Source organism: Orycteropus afer, unplaced genomic scaffold, assembly GCF_000298275.1.
Source record: "Orycteropus afer afer isolate SDZICR_OR568_19922 unplaced genomic scaffold, OryAfe1.0 scaffold00044, whole genome shotgun sequence".
Lineage (NCBI taxonomy): Eukaryota > Metazoa > Chordata > Mammalia > Tubulidentata > Orycteropodidae > Orycteropus > Orycteropus afer.
The window spans coordinates 14,864,929-14,889,606 of NW_006921631.1; the positions used below are offsets into that span (position 1 = coordinate 14,864,929).

Below are 24,678 nucleotides of genomic sequence, written 5' to 3' on the forward strand. Positions count from 1 at the left end.
CCAGGGAGGTACAGGGAAACTCACAAGAGCAAAGCACTCCATGCTTAATTAAAAGTGGATTACCTCCACAGTTCTTAACTTTCCAATCTCTGCCAGGCTCTTCCCTGGCTCTCATTCTCACCAAGCCCAGCCCCTGGAAATGCATCATTTCAGGCTAGGGGAAAGAGAAGGGTGAGAGGCTGAAAAGTTGCTCTGATTCCCAGCAGCTGCTCATCTCTCATCCTGTCTTCACTTCTTTCTCCACTACTTCTGCTGTGGGTTCTATTAGGATCAGCTCCCTGAGTGCCAAAACCACCCCCAAGTTCCTGGGCCCTCACCCAAAATAAAACCAGATCATTCTCCACTTCTGCTGCTGGGGCCTGCCTAACCCTGTCTTCACGCAGCAAGGGAAGCCCTGCTCTTTGTGTCTGTGTAGGAGCTCAGGCATAGCTGACAGCATGCCTTTCCCAAGTGCCTCTCCCACACAGGCAGGGCTGGGGAGGCACCCTCAGTGGCAGGCTCCATGCTGTGTTCCCAGGGAGCGCTGACTTTGTGTTCCACATCTAAATAGAGGGGAAACACCTAGACAATCTTAGGGGACAAGGCTGCTTCTGGGTCTCAGGCCTGGTAAGCATCTCCTCTGGACACCATCCACCAGGAAAGGCAAGTTGGCCTCCAGGGACTTATGCTGTATTTGGATCAAGAGGAGCCATGGCTGAGGTCAGGGGTGTAGCTTTCAGGTCACGGCCCATCATCAAACCTAACCCATCATTCCTCATCCAGCTCAATTCATCCCAGGCAGGGAGCCTCTGGGCCACCAAGGAGGAAAGGGAAGGAAGGGGAGACTAGCAGGGAAGAGAGTAGAGGAGTAGGCAGCATATAGGAGACAGGCAAAGGGAATTCCTGCAAGATCCATAATCCTGGGCAAGTGATCCTGCAATTCACCCGGAAACCAGGACAAGCTTGGGAAGAGAGGAGCTCTAATACCAAGGGCAGCATCCAGCACCCAGAGAAGCTTATGGAAAATCAGGATCAGGGATGGTATCCAAGTCCATCAGAATAGCACTTGAGTCCTTTTGCCATTTCACTGGCTCTTTAGCTAGGGCTCTGGCTTCATAACATCCCCTGTGATGGGAGAACCTGCTCTCTGCAAGAAAGATAAAGGGCCCATCAGAGCTGGGAGAAGGGCTGTGTGCACAGCGGAGAAGGAAGCAGAGGAGAGGGGAGTGGTGGTTAACAGGGAAGAGAAAAGGCTCTACTCGAAGGACAACAGGTCTGGGTGAGGGCCTTCATTGTCAAGGCTGGAGATCCGTGCTCGAGGAGAGGGGCTGCCATCCTCTGGGGGCCCAGGCAGGTTGATGGGGCTCATGCTGAGTTTGAGGCCATTTCTCTCCATGAGGCCAGGGGAGGAGGCCCTTCTCTGCTCAGTCATCTTCAGCTTGGATTCACCCTGGCTGTCCTTGTGGATTAGATCAGGTACTGACAGGGAAACCTCTCCATTGGGCAGGGCCTCGCCCTTCTCTGCCATTTCCATAGTGGCCTCTGGGTGGGACATGTCTGCTGAGACAGGCTCGCTTAGAGCAAGTGCAGTGGGAGGGGAGTCTTGGGACTGCCCAAGTGATGGCTCTGTCCCACACTCCAGATTACTCAGGACAGGCTGCGATGAAATCAGCATATCTTGGGTGGTCTTCAGGGCCCGAGGAGTCCGCTTCTTGGCTATGGGTGGTGGAGGATCCAGTCGTGGGAATGCTTCTTGCAATGTTGACCTGTAAGGTTGATGACAATAAGCATACATGCTTTAAGGATGGTGAGACACCTGTCCACCTTGCACTCCTGGTTTTCCAATTCCACTTTCAATTTGCCCATCCAACAAGTACTGAAACCATTCTCGTTTAGTGTGTAGGTCTTAGCAACTTACCTTAATAACTGGCTGTTGGCCTTTTACATCCTCGCTCAGTGTTCATGGGAGACAGGATAAAAACCACTGTGTCATATCAGAAACATGGGTGTGCCTTTGGGGAAGGCATTTCTACAGAGTACCAGAACCTATGCAATAAGCATAATAATAGAACACTACCATCTCAGAAACAACAGATATTTTAAACAAGGCCTGGAAAGGATCTGTAGGTATGAGATGGAAGAAAAGAAGTGCAGTCCACCAAGGTTCTCTCTCAAATCTCTCACTAGCCTTGGATCCCATAGGTTCTGACAGACACAGGCTGGCTGCTACCAACAAGCTAATACAGTGGTTCTTGGGTGCGGCTGTGCATCAAAATCTAACTGGGGAGCTTCTGGATGACTCCTGGTGATGCTGACTCAATAGATCTGGGTGAGAACCAGGCATCTGTATTTTTAAAGTCTCTAAGTAATTCTGGAACAATGCCATGATGGACAGCACTGCTGTGGCAGCCTGAAGATCTAACTGAAGCTATGGGCTGTAAACTAAAGAGTTTCATTGTTACTGGCTGGTGTAGCCTAGCTCCATAAATCACGCCAGTCTTTACAGCACTAAGAGGGGGCAGCTGCCTGCAGGGTTAACAGTGAGAAGCCCAGTAGGCTCTGCATTTAGAAACATCACCTCGTTCTGTTGTTTCTGCCTAGGAAGCTCCTGAAGCCAAAGGATCCATACTGGCAATGATCATTTCTATGTTACAGCTCAATGATCCTGGGCACAATACTGCTTTATTCTAAGCATCTGGAACTCATCTCTTTGAAAGTCACTTTGTTGATGTTGTATGCCATCAAGTCCATTCTGACTCTTAGTGACTATAGAACAGAGCAGACCTGCCCCACAGCGTTTCCTAGGCTGTGATTTTATGAGAGCAGGTCACCACATGGAGTAGCTGGTGGGTTTGAACTGCCAACCTTTTGCTCAGCAGCCACGTGCTATTGCACTACCAAGGTTGCTTCTGAAAACGTTAGGGCTGTAGACTATAACATATAGATGGTTTAAAGGGTCCTACAAATTATGTTTATGATAGATAGTGTGTCTTACAGTGCAGAATTTCTTCCTTATTCCCCACCTTTCTCCCTTAATCATGGCATAATTTCTAAAGGGAATGTGTGATTTTCTGGCTTGGGTTCCTGCTGACAGATAAGGGTCAGAATCACCAATGCCAGCATGTCAAAAGGGAGCAAGTCCAACCTCCCACATGGATCCTACTGCTTACTGTGGGATTTCTTCCACACCTACAATGACCCTCTCAAACAGGCCTATGGCCAGAAGACTCATTTCCTCCCAATGATCCTGCCTTTTAGCAGCTCTAAATCCTAGGAAGCAGCTCCTTACATTGGGCTAAAACTGGCCTCCTTCCAGATTCACCCTCTGATTCAGGTTTATACCCTGGGCCAACAGAACAAGGCTTATCTTTCTTCCACAACCAGTCCTGGGTTTGAGGCACCAACTCCAAAACAAACCTAGGTTCAAAATCAGCTCTGCCCATTACTAACTTTATGACCTTCAGCCACTCACTTCACCTCTCTGAACTTGAGTCATCTGCAAAGTAGAAATAACATACTCTATATCACAGGGATATTGAAAGGACTAGGTAAAATAATGCAACTGAAGCATGTAGCACAGTGCTAAGGACATGATAGAGGCACAGTAAACATCAGCTGTGGTTATGGAGGTTGAAGCTAGTGCCTGTGAATATCATTTATTCCTTCACCTGTTCTTCACATGGCAATTATACACCCCTTCATCTGGGTTGCCCTTCCCTGGAGACCTTCAACAGAGGTACCTCAGAAGAGATGCAGGAATACTGAGGGGGTATGTGCACTCACCGCTCATCCTCCAGCCAGGCCCCGGATGCCACATCAATCCCATGTGCCAGTTCGGCTCCCGCAGTCTTGTTGATCTCCATCACGCCCACGCCACCAAGGCTTGAGGGCTCTTTCCTCCGCAGGAAGTCATTCACCTTGGCCCCCATAGCTTTGCCCAGGTTCTTGAGGTGCTGGCTGCTGCCCACCCAGAGTCCTGGCCCACCAGGCTCCACAGGCCCCAGGGTGGTGGAGCTGGGGGCCGCAGACCTGGACAAGTGGGGAAAGGAGCGGCTTGGCTGTAGCTTTGGAGTGAGTGCTGTGTTCAAATTCTCAAACATGCTGTGGTCAACTATGGACAAAGAAGGACAGATGGAGAAATGGATGAGTAGAGGGTGAGAGAGACCTTCAACCATATCCCTCTGCTTCTCTTACATTGCATTCAAAATGTGTAACTTCACAAGGCTTTGGAAATATTCGAGAGCAGGCCAGCAAAAACACTCTTGAACACTCCCAACCCACTTTTCTTGATAGGACAGGGGACCAGCAATTCCAGTTCTGCCCCTCTCAAGTTAATCAGTCACTAACCCTACCCATAGCAAAGCTAACTTATCCCTTGAAACCTGCCTGCTTGACTCCTTTACCTTGGGGTCACTGGGTCCTTTGATGTAAAGAAAAAATGAGAATGAAGTGATGCAATAGGATATTTTTACATCGCTGTGAGCATGTGTCAAGCTGTGCTCTGTGAGTTAGGCACTGGGACAGATGCTGGTTGAGGGATGGCAAGTATGAGGCTTGGGGTTGGGAGATCCCCAGCAAACAGCCACCCGCGGAGCACATTTCTCCATGGGAAATCGGTCAGCAGTTGCTCACTTCCCCTTAGGTGGAACTCGGGAGAATGGAGCTAGCTGCATGCAGAGGTTCAGATTCAGTTCACACCAAATGGATAACACCTGATGCCAGTGAAGTAGGAGCATCTTGACAAACCACAGCTCACTTAATCCTCAAAAACTAGTGAGGTGGGCACGGTAAGCTATCTATTTACAGACGAGGAACTTGGATCTCAGGATAATTAACTGTTGCGCCAGAGGTCATACAACTCATTAACAATAACTTTCAATCCAAGTTCAGGGCTCTTTCCACTACTGTGCCCTTCCTTAGACCATGGAAGAGCTGCCTAAATATGTCTCATAGACAGTCCTTCTCTCAGGGGTCTCTCTTTAGCTCAAAAGTTAAAGTTGGTGCAGACCCAATTGGTTGCAAACATTTACAGGGCAGAGGCCAGAGTCTGGTACACATTTGGACTTCAATAAATATCTTGAGTTGAACTGCCAAACCCATTTTGCAGATGGAAAATTGTGGAGTGCAAGAAGGTAGCTCCAAGGTTTGTTGTTGGAATGGCTTGGGTCTGGGCTTGGAGCTCTAGCTATGCTGCCCCACAGTAGCACGGGGACATCCTTTCCCCACCTGATGATCCAGCTCAGTCCTCAATGTAGCCAGACCCACTCTAGCACCTTGGAACTAGACCTGAGATTTCTGTCCTTACTAACTACCCCAGATGTTATTTCCATCTTGGAGAAGAGGACATTTGGTCACTGGGCTCCTCTCCTTGTCAATACCTCTGCTAAGTTTCTACTCTCCCCACGCCTTTCTAAAAGTACGTGAGGTTAGGGTGTACTTTCTCTTCTGTCACTTTTGCATAAAGCTGTTCCCTCTGCATTGCACTGCTGAGTCCTGGGGCCAGGAGTAGCATTTCTCTTTATTGTGGTTTCAGCAGAAATAGCTTAGCTATATAGATAGTCACATTCCAAGCGTCTTTGGGTGGAAAGGAGGAAGCTGTGGAAAGGGGAGTGGAGAGCTCTCCCTGTGAATGAGTTCCATGGTCTTCACCTCTGTAATTGCCCGGAACCCATGAGCAGGCACAAGCACCATGACAGGAGAGATTGTCAAGGAACTCAGGTGAGAGCACCTTTGGAATAGGAGGAGCTGGGCTGGTTGATTTAAATTGTGCTGGGCTCACAGATAAAGATGCACCACATGAGCGGGAGTTCCCACCCAGTCTCACAACAGAGCCATCAACTCTTGATTACTCACTTAACAGTGTATCTTGCCTCGCCATTATACTTTTAGATAATATACCTATCACACTCCACCTTCACCTCATTCTTCTTCAATCCTCAAACTTTCAAACTAGCAGAGGAGTTCTTGGAAAGTAACTATTTCCCCTCAATCCAGAAAGTACTCAGGTCGCCATGGTACCATGGCATATGTCCCAGAGAAGTACATTGGGGAAGACAAATATCATTTCCTGGCTTAGATATTTATGTCGTGATTTCCTTAATGGTTTAAAGTAATGCTCAGAGTAGACACGCTCATTTTTAAAAGTACCAAAACCATCTGTCAAAGTGATTTATAGATTATGGGCCCCTATTATTATTATCATTATTATTTTTTATTCTTTTTGTTTGTTTCATTATCATTATTAAAACACAGTCTAACAAACAACTTTTAGATTGTTGTTGTTACGTGCCGTCGAGTTGGACCGACTCATAGTGACCCCTCCTTGGGTTTCTGAGGCAGTATCACCATGGAAGTAGATTGCCTCATCTTCCTTCTGAGGAGTACTTCCTGCTCTCTAGCCTTCAGAACTTAGTCTATAAAATACACCAAATTCTTAATTAATTAAAACATAGTCCATTATAAACTTCTTATACAATTCTCTAAATCTTTCTGGTAAACTAACCTTGCTTGATATAGTAAAATGACACGTACCTCTCAAAGTGCTTTTTATCTCTTAAAATAGCTAGCAAGGGTCCTTGCAAGCATTTACTAAGTGAGTTTAATTGGATTGACTTTTATATGAATGCTTAAAATCGACTATATGATGGGATGGCATTTTAGAGAAACTGTTCTCAAGTGTTTTTTTGTTTGTTTTCTATCATTTACAAAAGTTACTCTAAAAACTTCCCTATAGGAGTGGTCCCTAGGGGCTATTGAGTTCAAGCCAGGAGAAACTGCCCTTCTTCCCAAAGTGGGACTCTGGCTGGGGCTTCTTTCACCCCTAAATTCCAGGGATACATAATGAGCCCATTTCCTGTTTGGGCAGTAATGACCCCAAACTCTATCCCCTTCCCCTTCCCCTTCTTTAGGACTAGAGGCTTTTAGTGGTTCAGAAAATGATGATGATGGAGGAGAGAAAAATGACTGGACCCAGATGGGGTGCCCCTCCCAGCAGCAGCCCCAACATGCACATATCAAGCAGAGGGGAGCATCTGGGACATAATTCACCCACAGGAAAGAGGGTATCTTACCTGACTGAGAAAGGGGCTCGGAAAGCAGGTGGAAAACAAACGAGAAAGAGACACATTTTATGTAGTGACCAACACTATGAGAGAGTCACCTCCTGCCTGGGCCACCAGCAACAACATACCAAAAGGATACAGCACCTCCAATTACTAGGAGTATAAAAAACTCTGGAAACAGCAGATTCTCACAAACTTTTCAATAATGAAACCAAAACAGATGTGTTTTAAAAACTATAAACAGGCACTGAAAGATTTAGCCTCCCTTTTTTTTCCCAGTAACTTGAACCCTCTTCACATTAAATACATATGAAGTTCCTTGTCATCAGTGGGACAAATGGGATGGGTCAAGGCAGAATGAAATTCTAAGTTCTCTGGAGTCACTCAGCATCACTCATGACTGTGCTAGTTTGTTACATGTAAATCACTAGGTTGAAGTGTAGGAAGATGTTCATCCACTCTAATTGTCTACATAAACAAAATGGAAAAACCAAGTAGCAGAGAGGTTTGCCCACTAATATACAGGGAGGTAATGGCAGAGTGGGGATTAGAACTCACATACACTGAGTTCCAGATCCATGGTTTTTGTCTGCACCATGCTGCCCCAAATGACAGTGCCCATACCCTTAAAGTCACCAAAGCATACAGCTTCAATTTGCATCCCAACTTGTTCTAATGTTCCAAACCAGATGTTGTGCATTGAATTGTGTCCCTCAAAAATGTGTGTTGAAAATCCTAACCTCTGTGCCTGTGGTTATAATCCCATTTGGGGATGGGTTTTCTTTGTTATGTTAATGAGAATGTATTAGTGCAGGGTGTATCTTAAGTCAATCTCTTCTGAAACATAAAAGAGAATAAACAATCGAGCAAGAAGAGATGGAGAAACAGAGATGCCAAGCTACATGATGATCATCCAGGAGTAGAAGCTCAAAAGAGACAAGAACCTTCCTCCAGAGCTAACAGAAAGCTGGCACCTGCGGTTCAAACCCACCAGCCACTCCTGGGAAGGAAGGTTGGGCAATCCACTTCCGTAGTGATACCACCTCGGAAACCCAAGGAGGGGTCACTATGAGTCAGTCAGACTTGACGGCACATAACAACAACACAACAACTGTGAGAATAAATTCCTGTCTGTTAAAGCCACCCACGTGTGGTACTTCTGTTATAGTAGCACTAGATAACTAAGACACCAGGATATGAGGCAAGAGTACAAGGGAAATCATGTTCTCCACATTGTCTTCCAGATGCTTAAGTTCTAGGAGTAAATGTAGACAGGAAGACAACTGTGGGCTGTTTTGTGTAGAAGGAGATGCACATTCACACTCACACATACTCCACCCCACTCAGAGTATGCAGCATCTTCCCCATTCAGCATAGATTGAGACCACTGTCAGGTGATATAGAACAGGCTGCTTTCAACTTATCTCCAAGGTATCACAATCATCTTCTACCCATACTCCACATCCCACTAGTGTGCTAGGTTGTGGTAAATGATAAAAGTGAGGCAAAAGATAAAGGCAACTCCTGCTTCTCTTGGATCCACAGTCTCACCAGCACACCAACCTTAACTTACGTTGAGCAAAATAGTATTAAGCTTCTCATTGTTTAGTTACTTCCCCAAAACAAACAACACTGACCATTTCAAACAATATCTGATTATCCATTCTTAGGAAATACCATTGAAGTATTTAAGTGTAACGGGTCATGATATTTGTTAACTTACTTTATTCTGAAATAGTTCAGAAAAAATCAATTATGGCTATATATATGGACACAGAACAAACTAATAAAACAGATGGGGTAAAATGTTAACAGTAGGTAAATATAGATACAGGGTATACAGATGTTCCTTGTACTTATTTTATTTTTGCAACTTTGCTTCCAAAGAAAACGAAAAAATACACCCCAAACCAAAAATTGAGGTAAAATAATAAAAATTATTTGGTAGTAGGGGTTAGGCAGAGAGGAAAGAAGAAAAGCAAGAGGGTCATTTGGAGAGGTTTGAGTTGGGGGGTGATGGCAGGGACCACACAGAAAGATAAAAGGTGGGCAAACAGGGAAAATCACTAAACTACCTCTACGGTAGTCTTCCTTCTCCCTGGGTATTCTCAATTAGGTCAGGCCACTAAGGAATAACCAGTCAAAAAATCTAGAAAGTGTTTTAGTTACTCCTGTCTTATGATAGACTCCATCCATCTTTTAAAGGGGGTGACCTAGCTGGTGAGTGGAATCATGTGATCTCCTTGTGATGTCAACTGTGCTCAGAATGTTTTATCGTCTGGACAACCCAGCCAGCCTCTTTGGGAGCAGATGTGTGCTCTTCATACCCTACGGTAGTCAGACTATGGAGAACTTCTCACTCCTCAGCATTTCTGGGCCACGCATCTCTTCCTTGGCCATGAGCACTTTTCCTTACATTATATCCTCCCGTGCCACAAGCTTACCAGGTAAACTCTGGTGCCACTAGGGGCCACAAAGATGTGGTTTGTTCTTAAAGTTTGTAACTGAGTACTCAACTAAATCATGTGATAAGACCATGATTAGTGAGAAAGTCAAATTATACAGGAGGGGACAATAATTTTTCAAATGACTGCATTTGTGATAAGTAGTTGTTGCTGTCTATTAATTTCTGGCAAGGAAAGAATGGGGGAAACATTAGTTGTCCAAGTTTCTGTAGCATAAGATCTCAAGGTGGCAGCCATGTAAAGAATATGTGTTAGTTTCAGCTGTTTTGACAAGCTGGAGATCTAGACATATCAAATCATCAGAAGGAATGTGAGAGGCAGGGTCATTGAGGAGACAGTATGGAGTGAAGATGGGTGCTCTAAGGACTTGCTATTCAAAGTATGGTCTGTGGACCTGCAACATCTGCAGCATTTGGGAGTTTATTAGAAATGCAGAATCTCAGGCCCAATCCAGACCCCAGACTCAATAAATCAGAATCTGTATTTGAAACAAGATCCCCAGGTGACTCCTCTGAACACTACTGTTTGAGGAATACTGCTCCGTGGAGCAGTTCTCCTCCATCTACTTGCCTCTACACATCACATTTATAAATCTTACAAACTGAACACAGCTACTACTGTAGGATCTGAAGCAGATCTCCTTTTATCCAAGCATTAGCAGACACTCCAGGGTGTGGCAGGCTAGGGTCCACCTGAATCCTTTCTGACTGTGGCTGTGAGATGTTTCAATTAGAGAAGCAAGCTTCTTATCCTCAAAGGGACCATGTAATAAATGCAGCCAACGACCAGAGCACCCCCACTAAACCCTGGGTCCCAGGTCACTCAAGGGCCTGAAACAGAGTGAAGTCACCCATGTGGTGAGTTGTGGGAGGCTCAGGTGACAGGTGGATCAGGCAGAGAGGTATCATCTTGACCATGTCCTAAATTCCCCTTTGGAGAGGATCCTGCCTGGCCCCATTTAGAATTTTCCAGGATGCTTATCTGGGTACAAGAGAGGTCACTGTTTTTCTTTGGCTTTGAGATGCCTTGAAGTACTGAGGTTGAGCCTCTAGGTATGTCTTGGGGAATCCCAAAAAGAGGACTGCCAATCTTGCTCAGCTCACCAGAATGTTTCTTCTGTAATCCAGACATCGCAAAGACTGTGACACCTGCTGAGGCACCCAGCCCAGCTCAGGCCCTGCAACCCCAGTACCAAAGCAGCCCTCTCCGGCACGGGGTGCACAACATGATTCTCTCAACAGGTGAGGCCTTCTCAACTCTGGGCGGGCACATAAAACAAGCTGGCACGGACAGGGCTGCTCCTCAAGGGAAGGGTGCTTGCAAGCCAGATCAGCACGTGCTGCATCTGCACCTGCAGGCTCCTGTCTGGCCAGTCAGGCTCCGTGGAGGCCTCTTGCTTCTCTTCTCCTGTCTCTCAGGCTGCTACATAGAAGCAGTTTCTGCACAAGTGGGCTGTTAAGGGAAGATGGGCAGGCAGGCAGGCAAAATGGTCACAACTAGACAACAAGGAGCTCTGGTAGCATAGTGGCTAAGACACTTGCCTGCTAACCAGACGGCTGGCGGTTCAAACCCACCAGCCACTCCTCGGAAGGAAGGTTGGGCAATCCTACTTCCGTAGTGATACTGCCTCGGAAACCCAAGGAGGGGTCGCTATGAGTCGGGGCCGACTCGATGGCACATAACAACAACAACAACAGACAACAAGGATGGAAAAAGGGACTGTCCAGCAGTCCTCTGATCCACTTGTCTGTGTCCATCCTTACAGGAAACAGAAAGCAAGGAATCTTCAAGGAGGAACCAAACCAGTTGCCATGGAGTGGATTTAAACTCATGGCAACCCCATGGGGTCAGAGTAGAACTGCACTCCACAGTGTTTTCAATGGCTGATTTCTCAAAAATAGATCACCAGGCCTTTTGTCCAAGGTGTCTCTGGCAGGTCTCCAACCTCTAACCTTTCAGTTAGCAATCAAGTGTGTTAAATGTTTGTACCACCCAGAGACTCCCCAGGGAGGGAAGGACCTGACAACTACTATGGCTTAGTGATTGTTCAGGGATGAAACTGCCATTTATGTCAATAGAAAAAGAAAGCAGCAAGAACCAGTGTAGTAGACTGCTCTCTCCACTCTGTCTTTCACCTACTCCCAACCAAGGTGGGGCTGAGGTAACTAGAGGTCATGGCTGACTGCTTGCCAGCATGCCTTCCTGCTCCTCCCCACACCTTCCAGCCACCCCAGGCCTCAATGCTCCCTGCCTGAGGCCAAAGGCTCAGACCCAGACCTTTCCTTTACAGAACACACTGTGGGGGACATCCAGAAAGGGGAGCAGCTGAGGCGGAACTGCACCATCTACCGGCCCTGGTTCTCCCCTTACAGCTACTTTGTATGCTCAGATAAGGAGAGCCACCTGGAAGCCTTCAGCTTCCCAGAGGTGCAGCGGGACGAGGGCAGGGGGGACAGCTGCCTTCCCGAGGACATAGCTGAGAGTATCTGCTCCTCCTCCTCCTCCCCAGAGAATACCAGCCCCCGAGAGGCCACCAAGAAATCCAGGCATGGCCTGGACTCCATGGACTACATCACGTCCCAGGACATCCTAACAGCTTCCAAGTGGCATCCAGCCCAGCAGAATGGCTACAAGTGTGCGGCCTGCTGCCGCATGTACCCCACCCTGCACTCACTCAAGAGCCACATCAAAGGGGGCTTCAAGGAGGGCTTCAGTTGCAAGGTGTACTACCGGAAGCTCAAAACCCTCTGGGGCAAGGAGCAAAAGGCTCGGCTGGGGGACAGGCTTGCCTCAGGTAGTTGCCAAGCTTTCAAGTAGTCCTGCTGGGTGGCAGCAGCCGTTTTGTTAGTGGACACCTCAGGTAAACAGGGGATGAAGCCTATTTATGTCTCTAAAGAGATGCCAATAAATGAAAGTTAGTCACCGCCCTCTGTCAAGTCTGAGGTCACCCTGCACCACTTGCTGTCCTTCCCATACCCACTCCCCTCCATGAAGAGTTGCTAACATAATGCCAGGCCCACCTCCCTGGCTCTCCTTTTTTTTTTCAAAGAAAGGAAATACCTGAAGATGATAGTTCTCAGAGTGAAGTTCTCAGACCAGCATCATCACCATCATCTGAGAACTTATCAGAAATGAAATTCTCAGGCTCCATCCCAGACCTACTGAATACGAAACTTTAGGGGAGGAGCCAGCAATCTGTATTTTACCCAGCCCTCCAGCTGACTCTGAGGAAGCTCCAGGTTGAGAACCATGGCTCTAGGATCCTGGCCTTCTTGTTGGTGTCTACACACACAGTCCACAGGGGTGGATGCACACTGAACAGAGAAGGGGCTGAATGTCTCTCCTTTTTACATGGGAAAGTCTCCCATGGCAGAATCGCTGACCAATTTGAAAGGCTTCTTAGATCTTCTGAGGAGCATAACAGGGAGGGCAATACATTCTTACGCATAAGTGGCGAATATAACCACTTATCCCTATCACATACACTGTGGTCATTCAGTTACATGGGACATCTCTTTCAGAAGCAGAGCAGAAGTATTATTGATCCAGGTGACATCTTTATACAGCCATTTCAAGTCCTATCAAAATGGGCTGGTTAATGTGAAAACACTACTTCCTATTATCAAGTAATATGCCTGCAGACATCCCTGACCTCACTAGCAGCTCCACCAGGAAGGTACGTGGGCATCAGAGATACAGCGAGGGCATGTTTTGTACATTTTGTGGTTAAACAAGAGAGCTAAATGCTCAGTGGTCCTATTTTTTAGCCTTATTTACCTCTCATCTCACATCCCAATGTCTCAGTGGGTCCTTTCAGCACAGAGGAGCATTTCCTTTCAGGGACTGTGAACACCACCCTTCTCTGTGTCTTCTGCCTTACCCATTGGTTGGCCCATAGGTGGGGTGGAGGATCCTCCCTTTCCCTTCCAGTGTTATATATGAACTCTTCCTAAAGCTTCACATTAAGGTTCAGCAGAGCTTCTCCAACTTATCATTTTGTGGCTAAAATATTACTTGTAATTCTTTCATTTTCCACAGAGTGCAAGACAGGCTGGGCTCAAATCCCATCCCACCATATGCTGTGTGAACATGCCCAGTCCTATGCCCATTCTGCACCCTATCCATACCCCTACCCCTAACCAATCAGAGACAGTGATGTGCTTGACTGGCAGGCTTCAGCTGGGCCTGGGGCTAAAACCTGTAGGATAGTCATGACACCCACTGGGTGGTCTCCAGACAGCCCTGATATCACTCCTAGGGCCCACTTCCCTGAGGAAGCAGACAGTGATTCTGGGCAAGTCTTTTTAGCCCTCACATTGAGCTACTGTTTTCCTGAATGGAAATGCCAACCACACACAGGCCTTACACAGGTAGATGGGGAAGCCTTCCTTGAACAGTCCCTTGATGGGGTTCATGAGCAAGTACAGGGAGGGGTAGATGGTAGGGGTGAGGGAGGAGACCACTCATGGTCCCAACCACCATCTGAGGAGAACTAGGAATCAGCTCCTAACCTTGACTGGCATCCTCTCCCAACCCATGCTCCCTCCTTCAAGGCATCTGGATCACAGGCCCGGAACACATTAACAGAGAGAAAACAATCTGACAGTCAGTCCCTGACCTGAGTCCCTGAGTCCCTGACTTGAGTCAGACCTCAAGTGCCACAGCACACACCAGTTACTGCCTGACATTTTAGTGCTTCGTGTTTTCTTACTAAGGACAGAACTGCCTACACTGTGTTATTATTAGCCCAGGAACTATCTCAACATAGAGTTCTAAGTGAAGCTGCAGCTCAGCAGAAAAAGCCCACTGCCATCGAGTCGATTCCAACTCATAGTGACCCCTGCTGGGTTTCTAAGGCAGTAAATCTTTACAGATTGCCCAGTCTTCCTTCCATGGAGTGGCTGGTGGGTTTGAACCACCAACCTTCGGGTTAGCAGTTAAATACCAAACCAAACCAAATAGGTACCTTAAAATGATTGTACTGATCCCAGCAATGCAGCCTACCCCCAATTAACTAAAAGGTAAACTGTATTGTACCCTGAGTTGCCACAAGTACTCTGCTTGGTACTTTTAAATGTAAACTCATTTACTCTTTACAATAACTTTTTGTTATCTCCATCTTACAGAAGAGAAGACTAAGGCTCAGTTCAGGTCACTCAGCCAGAAAAGGCAAACAGGGCATGTGAATCTGGTTTATCTGACTCTCCCAATTGCTCTTCTGACCTGTACTTGGCCAACACCAGGCTTAACGAACTCTGCCTTTAAAACAGCTAACAGCTCCTGCCAAAGTGTTCTGGGTTCCATAATGTAGGCTCTGTGAGATCCTGCAGCTCCTTATTTCTCTAGCACTCCTTCCTTTACCAGCATTCTGCCTCCTCTTCTGAGTAGTGCTGCGATAACATACTCTATCCCAAGTGGGTGTGGAGAGGCTATTCTGCCCCCAGTATGGGTATTTCCAGTACTGGCCCATGCAGACCAACTACATATATTAGACACTTGCCTCAGAGAATCAGTGAAAATTTATAATCTTGAGGATTTTGGTCATACTGTATTTGAAAATTAATTGGATATAGAACTTTTTCAAGCACTTAAAACTTGCTTCTACTGCTCACAGCATTCCAGTAATGTTTGGAATTTGAAAAGACCTGGGGTGGGGTCTGCAAAAATGGATACAGTCTCAAAAACTCACAGTTGTCAAGTCCATTTTGACTCATAGCGACCCCTCCTTGGGTTCCAAGGTGGTATCACTGTGGAAGTAGATTGCCCAACTTTCCTTCCAAGGAGTAGCTGGTGGGTTTGAACCACCAGCCTTCTGGTTAGCAGTCAAATCCCTTAGGTACTATGCCACAGGTCTCTTAATAGTAGCACTATTGGAATTTGGGCCAGAATAATTCTTTGTGGGAGTAGGAAAATTATCCTGTGCATTGCAGGATGTTTAGTAACATCCACTAGATGCCAGTGGCATTCTCCCCAAGTTGCAACAACCAAAAATATCTCCAGACATTGCTGAATGTCCCCTGGGAGCAAACATGCCCCCGGCTAAGAACTATTGGTATAGGTAGAAATCCTGCATTCTGCAAGGCTGATCACTGTAAGCCACAATTGAGGGCACCTTCTTCCTTCCTCCTTCAGGGAACATGTGAATTCTTTCTAAACATCACACCCTTGGAAACCATGTGTCACACAGCTGATGCCACCTGGCTTGGAAAGTGGGGTGAAGTGAGGAGGACAGAAAGAGCAGGTGGAATAGCAGAACAAGAAACAAGAAAAGACAATGGAAAAGCTTTTAGAAATAAGAAAGGTTTATTTAGCAAAAGCCACCAGACTAGTGACAACATCCAGGGAGTAAGTGCACTTACATTAACAGAATCTTTTCCCAGAGAATTGATCCAACAGAGTTAATGACACAACAGTTTTAGGAAAAGAGGGGGGGTTGTGGGGTGGGAGCGAGAGAAAGCAGTCCAGCAAAGAGCAAATAAAAAGAATACAACTCTAAACAAGGTCAGTCGAGAGAAGTGAGTCTATGGAGAGGCTTTACAGATAGCACTGATATAAGCAGGAATACGAGGAATATAATTTTCAATCCCAATATAAGTCCATCCTGGGCAAAGAAATTCTTCCCTGGCTCTGCAACTGTGAGAGGCTCATGTGCCTGAGAGTCTGTGGGACCTGGGGCAGGCCAGTGGGCTCATAGTCTTTTGTTACCTGGAAGGTAGGTGCCCCTGGGGTCCACTGTCCTCTGCATCCAGCAGAGTGGAAGGATGAAAAAGGGGAAAGCAGGAGTTGAGTTAGCAGAGCAAGAAGCAGGAAGGAGGAGGACAGGGTGACATCACTGGGAAATCAAGTCTGTAACATTCCCTTTCCTGCCCAGTGGCCCTGAAGGAGGGTTGATGGCTGGCCACCCTCCAAGATCTGTCCTTTGTATCACATTTTCTGAGTGTGCACTTATTTGAGTCACACTGGGGACAATGCCCACACAAGCCAGTGCTCCAGGGAGGGACTAAACAGGAGAAAGGATGGCAGGACAGAGCACCCCAATGGCAAGAGTCTTGAATGGGGCTCACTTCAGCATTACAAATAACTATTTTCTCTGATTCTTTATCTCTCTCCTTCATTTCCTTCATTCTTGCCCTTCCAAGTTTTTCAAGACCATTTTAGAAACTTAACTAACACACACACACACACACACACACCTGCCCCATCCCACTACAAGCCTCCTCCAACCATATTCCACATACCTAATCCACTGGCCTCTGGCTTTATCCTCTGCTCCTGCTTGCAGGCCATGGGCCTTAAGAAATCAGACTTCCCACTTTCCTAGATACTGGACATTATAAGAGGTCCCAGATGCAAGGGACATCCTGAGTTAAGATTATATAAACTCAGTAGGCTCAGCCAAACTGGATTCTTTCCTGGACTTACTCCCAATAGTTAATTAGAAAATAAGATAAATCAGAACAACCTTCTCCAACTAAATGCATAGCAGGAAATAACAGAAATCTAACATTGATTCAAACGCCCTGGAAATTTCCATTCCCTTATCTCAGGTCACTTGTCACAAGCCATCATACATGTGTATACCTCCTCTCACATGTGTGTGTGTGTACACACACACACACACACACACACCCCATCCTTAGATTCACTGACACCCTGGAGCACCAATTCCCAAGGAAAACTAACATAAAGCTATATTTATTTAATTTGGACTTTCTGGTCTGGAAGAAATCTAGTTGTGGTATAGGAGCTACTCTTTCATTAATATAAATTATAAAGCAAAGCAAAGGTTGAAGAATTTCATCTTGGGATAACCAAATCTTCACTAATTGACTCTCAAATAATACTGTAGTCTGGGTGTATAGCTTCTTGTCCGGGACAAAGACTTAATTCCCTGAACATACTATTCCAACATGTCTCAGCTCTCTCGTCTGCCATGTTTAAATCTGTGACCAACCACTTATGGCAAAAGACACTGTCCTCAATGCCCAGTCAGCCTGTTGTAACTAATGGTGATCTCTAGCCAGATCTAGACTGTAAAGGACAAAAAAGTTGCACATGGCACCTGTTCAGGTATGCTGAAGGCATGAACCCAGAGATGGGTTAAGGGTGACGTGGCTATGGTCCCTGACCTAAGTGGCAGTGATTCTGAAAAGTAGACAAAAGAGTCTCACCTACCAGCCCATGTCCATTTTTTTGCAGTAAAACCTGACCACCACTGCCCAATGGAGGGGACAGGTTGAGAGGTAAGAATAGGTTCCAGGTAAGGCTGGGGCTCTGAGGTTTTCATAGAGGCAAGAGTGAGTACTGCAACAGCTACAATGGGCATAGCCCCTGAGGTGGGACACAAGGGCCACAGACAATCTTCTCCACTTCCATTTAGATGAGCTAGGCTTTTCAGGCAGGAGGTGGACAGGGCTTCTATACTGAAGAATCAGACCCAGGTCATTTGTAGCAGCCAAGAGGCTATCTTCCCAATAGGCTTCCACAGCAAGGGCCTGGATAGTGTTAAGACTCCTAGTCTCCCCGTGAAGTAACACCTGATATTTAACTAGGGAAAATATTTGGATCCAATTCCACTAATAGATTATCCAGTGTGACACCTACCAATTCCATGCTCACATGAAAATATGCTGTCTTTCATAGCCCAGAACATTTAACATCTACAACCTCAGCAAGGGCCTAGAGAAGGAATTCTTCCCCATCAAGGTCAAGGGAGGGTTAGGCAACCGGATCCAAAAATAAGTACCTGAGAAGGTACCAATGGCTTCCCTTCATAGTCAGGACCATGGACATGAGGACTGCAAGAGGGCTACTGGGGTATCTATCATACAACAGGGTAGTCTGATAATGGAGCAGACGGGTCAGGACCTTCAGCAACTTTGTAGCCCTGAACAGGGACCCTCACAAACTCATGGGCTCTGAAAGGCCATGCATCTCCTTTAGTGACAAACAGAAGAAAGGAGCCAATTCACCTCTCAGAATCCAATTTCATCATCACTTTACCCTCCAAGGCAAAATCCTTATCCTTTTCTGGAACCTTACACTCTCCCCAGCCCCTGTATCCTCCTCAGCGCTCCTTAGCTAGGTGTCCCCCTACCGGGCAGCAGCCACACGGCCCCTCAACACCACCATGGCATCCTCCTCCTCCTTCTCCATCTCCTTCTCGCCTCACAGCACCTACACAGCAATCTCATCATCCAGGCTATCGCCCAGCTCCTGCCTCTGCAGGACATTCAGCAGGCGGGGCAGCTCTTCCTGAGACCACGAGTCGCGCTCCTCACTGTCCGTGTTGGACTCGTACTCCGAGGCGATGCCTGACTCTCGGAACTTGATGAGCTCCAGGCCGCCCAGAAGCGGCTCGCCCTGTGCCAGGGGCGGGGTGTCCTCGGGCGGGAGAAAGCGGAAGCACTCCAGCTTTACCAAGCAGTCGCGCCTACCTAAGGGGCTGCCCGCTGGGTGGGCAAAATCAGCCAAGCCCGCGCCCCGTGGCGGTGAGTGCAGGTCCTCTGGCTTAGGGGTCGTGGGGTCGCAGAGTACAGGCAGGGCTCCAGAGCGGAAGGTGATCTCCAGCAAACTGTCCTGGGAACCCACTGGAGGAGGAGACAAGAAGGGTAGGGCTGCATTAGGCCACAAAGTTGGTTTAGGAAGCCCTCTGGCGCCCTGTGCTCCAGCAAGACTCCTTCCCTCACAGAGGTTTTGTATCTTTTAACACTTTATCCTCTTCCTATGGTGCAGGGAAAGCCTAAGGATACATCTCAGTCTATGCAGCCCATCCCATCATACAGACTTTGCTGCAGAGTTTTGCTCTCACATCCATTAAGTGTTAATTATGCACCAATCCTTGAACTTGGAGCTTTTATAGATTATTCCATTTAGCTCTTCCACTGCCCCAGTAAATAGGAATTATTATCATTGGTCCCACTTGCAGATGAGGCAACTGAGCTCTGAGAATTTCAGTGATTTGGTTATAGGAGCTGCAATTTGAATTTATCTTTGTCTGACTGAATTTTTCCTTTATTGGCATACAAATTGCCTGAGTATTACAACAAAAATGAGACCTTTATCTTGAACATTATGCTGTTTTAAGAATTATCTTTATCAGCAACTCAAAAGATTAGATAGGAATCTTAGCAGACAATGAGTTTATGTTAATGAGGGAGGAACAACTCAGGAAAGGAGGGTGAGAATGGTTGCATAACTCAAGAACGTAATCAACATCACTAAATTGTACATGTAGAAACTGTAGAATCGGTGTAATATGTTTTGCTCTGTGTATTTCTGAACAACAAAATAAATAAAATTTAAAGAAAAAGAAATCTTACAGGTTCAGAAGATGCATTCCCATTTCCTATTCATCATGCTTATATGGAGTGGATCTTAAAAAGATATATATATATATATATATATATATATATACACACATACATATATATATGTGTGTATATATATGTATTTTTTTCATATATACATATACACACACACACACACACACATACACACACACACACATATATATTCAAATTGACAACAGTAACTTGAAAGCATAGATGAGAAGTTTAGGGAACAGTGAATCTAAGTTAATGTGATAAAATAATTTGGGAAGAGACAGCAAGAATGATGACACAATGTGAAGAATGCAACCAGTGTTACTGAATTGTACGTGTTAAAACTTGTTGAATGGGTGTATGTTCATCAAAAATAAAAAAAAGGTACCTTCAGGAGCTCAGAAGATGGGCTAGATTCTAGCATAAGAACAGGGTACTGTTTATTGAAACAACATTCAAACAAACAAATGGTCTGGAAAAATATATGTTCTAGTGAATTCTATTGACTCTAGGATTCTTTCTATTATGCCACAGCTGTCAGTTTGGTAGAGATTTAGTCTGGGAGTAATGTGAATCTCAACAGAGGGTAGAATGGATGGGGACTGATCTATCCTAGGAGATATGCAGATCTGGGAAAAGGGCTCATAATAGTCCCACTAACTTCTTGTGGAATATCAAGTGGAGGAGTCAATTACTAGGCAACATTTTACCCAGCAGCTCTACCAGTTTTCAAGTTGATTCTGACTCACAGTGACCCCATGTGTTACAGAATAGACCTGCTCCATAGGGTTTTCAAGGATGTGATCTTTCAGAAATAGATCACCAGGACTTTCTTCCAAAGCCCCTCTGGTTGGGCTCAAACCACCAACCTTTCAGTTAACAGCCAAGCACTTTACCATCTGCACCACCCAGGGACCTATACTAGTTGTTTTGTTGTGGTGGTATAGTTGTGTGCCATTGAATCAATTCTGATTCACAGCGATCCAGTATGACCGAGTAGAACTATCTCATAGTATTTCCTAGACTGTAATCTTGGTGGAAGCAGATTGCCAGATCTTTTCTTTTGCAGGGGTGCTGGTGGGTTCGAACTGCTGACCTTTTGGTTAGCAGGTGCCAGGGCTCATTATACTAGTAGCTTAAGAAGGTCCAAACCTCTACATAAAGACCAGCCCTATTCACTAGAGGCTCAAAGCAGAGGCAGGCATCCCTTACTTTCTACCTATAGAGGCCTACAGGAGCTTTGAGAATGTGGTAAAGGCAGGGCAATGGGAATCATGTGATGATTTGGGGACGCCAATGAATGCCTTGAATGAAGCTTGTGGTAGGAGAAAGCTATAAACTGAGAAAGCCATGTCAAAAGCTTGAGATAATCTTTAGTACGATCTTGTAAATCAGCATTAATTAGAAGAGAACAAAACCAAAAACCAAACTCACTGCCGTAGAGTCAATTCCACTCAGAGTAACCCCTCCTTGGGCTTCTGAGGTGGTATCACTACGGAAGTAGTTGCCCAATCTTCCTTCCAAGGAGTGGCTGGTGGGTTTGAACTGCAAGCTTTCTGGTTGGCAGTCAAATGCCTTAGGTACTACGTCACCAGAGCTCCCAGAAGAGAACAGAGTCTCAATAAACAAAAATCTGGAATATCCACAGAGACTGCGGACTGATAAAACAGTAGCGTCCAAACTACTTAAAATAGGTTCCTTACCCTATCCTAAAGGCAGAATCTCTGTGGGGTGGATCCAGAAATACCCATTTTTAAAAAAGCTCATGGGATAGTTTGAGGAAATTATTGGTACAGTAAGAAAAGTATTAGTTTTGCAATTAGACCTGCAAAAAATCTTGACTCTACCCCTTGCTAGTCCTATAATCTTGAGCTAGTTACTTAACATCTCTGAGTCTATTTCCTCATCTGTAAAAATGGGTAGCGATATCTAGCACTGCAGGGATTAAATGAGATCATGTAAAAAGAATTCTATCATAGCTTGTGGCACAACACAAGCAACTCACAGATAAGCTCATGAGGAAGGCATGGAGGTTTGGGCTTCCTGGGGGAGTTCTGGTAGCATAGTGGCTGAGGCACTTGACTGCTAACCGGAAGGCTGGTGGTTCAAACCCACCAGTCACTCCTCGGAAGGAAGATGAGGCAATCTACTTCTGTAGTGATACTGCCTCGGAAACCCAAGGAGGGGTCGCTATGAGTCTGGGCCAATTTGATGGCACATAACAACAACAACAAGAAGGGCTTCTTGGTACAGCCCAGATGTCATCTCAGACTGACAGCCAGGCAACCTCTATCAATAACCAGGAGTGACTTTGCTGCTTTATCCATTAAACACACACACTGTTCCTTGCTTTTTCTATGCTACCAACCCCAAAACAAACCCACTGCCATCGAGTTGATTCCAACTCATAGTGACCCTTTAGAACAGAGTAGAACTGCCCCATAGGGTTTCCAAGGCTGTAAATCTTTATAAAAGCCGATTGCCTCATCTTTCTCCTGCAGAGCCACTGGTAGGTTCGAACCACCACCGTTTTGGTTAGCAGTAGAATGCCTTAACCACTGAACCACCAGAGCTCCTCTTTCTATGCTATAAAGTTGTGAAAATAAATAGTGCAGAGAGAGTATTATGATTGACTGTGTTCCCTACAATTAATGTTGATCCTACTCCTGAACCTGTTCATGGGATTGGTCAGCAGTTCAAACCCACTGGCTGCTCTATGGAAGGAAGATGGGGTGATCTACTTCCCTAAAGATTTATAGCATTGGAAACCCAATGAGGGTGCTATGAGTCAGAATTGACTTGATGGCAGTGAGTTTGGTTTTTCGGTATTTGGAAATAGGTTTATGTTATGTTAATGACATTACCTAACATGGTGGACTAGGTCCTAAACGTAAACCCTTCTGATTAGTGTCTTATGAAGGGGAATGTAGCCACAGAGAGAGAGATACATACAGGAGCAAGATACTATGGGAACATCTGCCTACAGGGCAAGGAATAACAAGAAATACCCCAGGCTAGAGAAGCTGAATGATATAAGAAAGTTTCTTCCTTTAGAGCTGACACAGAATAGCCCTGCTGACACCTTGAATTTCAACTCATAGCCTCTGAAACTAAGAAATTAAGTCTACATTCTTTAAAGTCACCCATTTGTGGTGTTTTTGTTGTGACGGGACTAGGCAAGAAGATAGTAAATTACTAAGCAGCTTGGTGTCTCCCACAGAACTCACAGAGAGCATGGCACATAGTAAGTGCTCAGTTGATTGGAAAGACCATCTGAAAAAGAAATAGCCTGCCTTAGGAGGTAGGGTACCTCAGCCCCCATCCAGGAGCGACTAAATGAGTATGTGGCAGTAATTCTCCAGACATTCAAGTGCAAGTCTGGGCGTTGGATTAGAAGACAGCCAAAATTCCTTCTGGCTCTGAAATCCTGTAATTCCATGAAGTGTATGGACAGCACACACATAGCTGCCTTTGTTTTCTGCTGGAATACAGGGGTAGGTTAGTGGTCCAATAAAGCACCAGAAACGCTGTCAGGAAAATAACATCTGTTTTCCAGAGCCTCCACAGGGGGAGGAGAGGCTGGGAAGGGCATTGCTTACTGGCGTTCTGTCCCGACAGCTTTAGCTCCAGCTCCTGCACCTGCTTGACCAGCAGTGAGATGTGCTGGAGCATGTCCTTGTTCTGCAGCAGGAGCTGGTGCACACGAGCCTGGGCCTCCAGCCGTGCCGCAGCCTCTGCAGCCAACTGGTCCTTCAGCAAGTGAACCTGCAAAGAGAAGGGGATGGCAGAGAAAACAGGACAGGACACAGAGAAAAGAGGGACATAAATGTAACTAAGAGTCACTTGCTGGTGCAAATCCATTACCAGAAATGCCCTCCATGTTCAACTTAAGATGAAGGAGACCTTCATGGGCAGAGGGGGGCTTGTCATCAGGAGGAGAAGGAGCCAAAAGAAACCAGGTCACTTGGCCTATACATCTCTCTGTATGTCCCGAAGTGAGGGCCGTGGTGTATCACCTATCACTCTGGGCCCTACATCGAGGCCAAGAGGCAGGAGAGAGCTATCATCTAGTCCCTTCAGTCCCCTGTGCTCTCTATCCCTGTCACAGGAACTTCTTTAGTAGCTCATGTATCACTGCCACGATGAGCAAAGTACCCTTTTCTTGTCTCTCTTTTTAAATAAAAACTGATATATTGATTTATGAGCAAAGAATAGTGTCATAACAAATCCCCATTCAATCTTTCCTTCCCTCTTCCTCCAGTCCAAATATAACAGGCCATAGGAGGCACTACATGTGACCTTTCTAAATTACCAAGGGGGTCATCATAAAGCCATCTTATCTTTTCATGTCTGTGGGTGTCAGTTTTTTTTCCTTGACTGTCCATTCCCTTTGTATTTCTTATAGTACCTAGGACAGTGCTTCACACTTTGCAGAAGTTACATGTGTGCTGACTGACTTGTGACAGGGTGTCCTCCAACAACCCTGGAAGGGCCGAGGTGATAATCTACTAGAGGCAGTTTATGGAGCTGGCACACTGTGGGGAGGAGGACCCATGTCAATTCAAACACTCCTCATGGTGGAGTCACCAACAATGTCAGGCTTACATACTTAGAGCTCAGTGGTCTCTATAGGTCTGCTCTGTGGGTGTCATCTTGGTGTGGAGACAAACTCAGTGGGAAGAAAAGTGGAGCAATTAGGCTCTAGCTTGAAGAAACTAAATCATAAGAGCAGTAGCAATGTCCACACCTATGTGATTATTGGGTTAGGAAATGGATAAAGGTTTCTCTGGGGAGTGGAGGGGCCACATCACTCCAGTCAGGGACAACTAGTATGGAGGGTTTAAGAAG

The 24,678-nt window shown here is 46.0% G+C and overlaps 2 protein-coding genes across 2 annotated transcripts in view; one reads left to right on the plus strand and one right to left on the minus strand.

Moving 5' to 3' along the window:
- Nucleotides 1–1,234: 1,234 nt before the first annotated feature.
- The window catches only part of LOC103194374 (carboxyl-terminal PDZ ligand of neuronal nitric oxide synthase protein), a 560,749-nt gene continuing 537,305 nt past the window's right edge, over nucleotides 1,235–24,678 (minus strand). Inside the window, exons 9-12 of the mRNA XM_007937765.2 lie at nucleotides 23,430–23,595; nucleotides 18,687–19,095; nucleotides 3,763–4,080; nucleotides 1,235–1,745 (exon numbers count right to left, since the gene is read on the minus strand). Of these exons, the coding sequence (XP_007935956.2) occupies nucleotides 1,235–1,745; nucleotides 3,763–4,080; nucleotides 18,687–19,095; nucleotides 23,430–23,595 (1,404 nt within the window). The remainder of the gene's footprint in view (nucleotides 1,746–3,762; nucleotides 4,081–18,686; nucleotides 19,096–23,429; nucleotides 23,596–24,678) is intronic.
- SPATA46 (spermatogenesis associated 46) lies at nucleotides 9,385–12,322 on the plus strand. The gene is made up of 3 exons (XM_007937763.1): nucleotides 9,385–9,487; nucleotides 10,633–10,746; nucleotides 11,796–12,322. The coding sequence occupies exons 1-3, from the start codon at nucleotides 9,385–9,387 to the stop codon at nucleotides 12,320–12,322; spliced, it is 744 nt and encodes a 247-aa protein (XP_007935954.1).

Coding starts and splice junctions, on each gene's coding strand:
- SPATA46 (XM_007937763.1), top strand. CDS start 9,385: ATGGAGAACTTCTCACTCCTCAGCATTTCTGGGCCACGCATCTCTTCC. Junction 9,488..10,632: donor CCGTGCCACAAGCTTACCAG/GTAAACTCTGGT, acceptor TCTGTAATCCAG/ACATCGCAAAGACTGTGACA. Junction 10,747..11,795: donor CAACATGATTCTCTCAACAG/GTGAGGCCTTCT, acceptor TTTCCTTTACAG/AACACACTGTGGGGGACATC.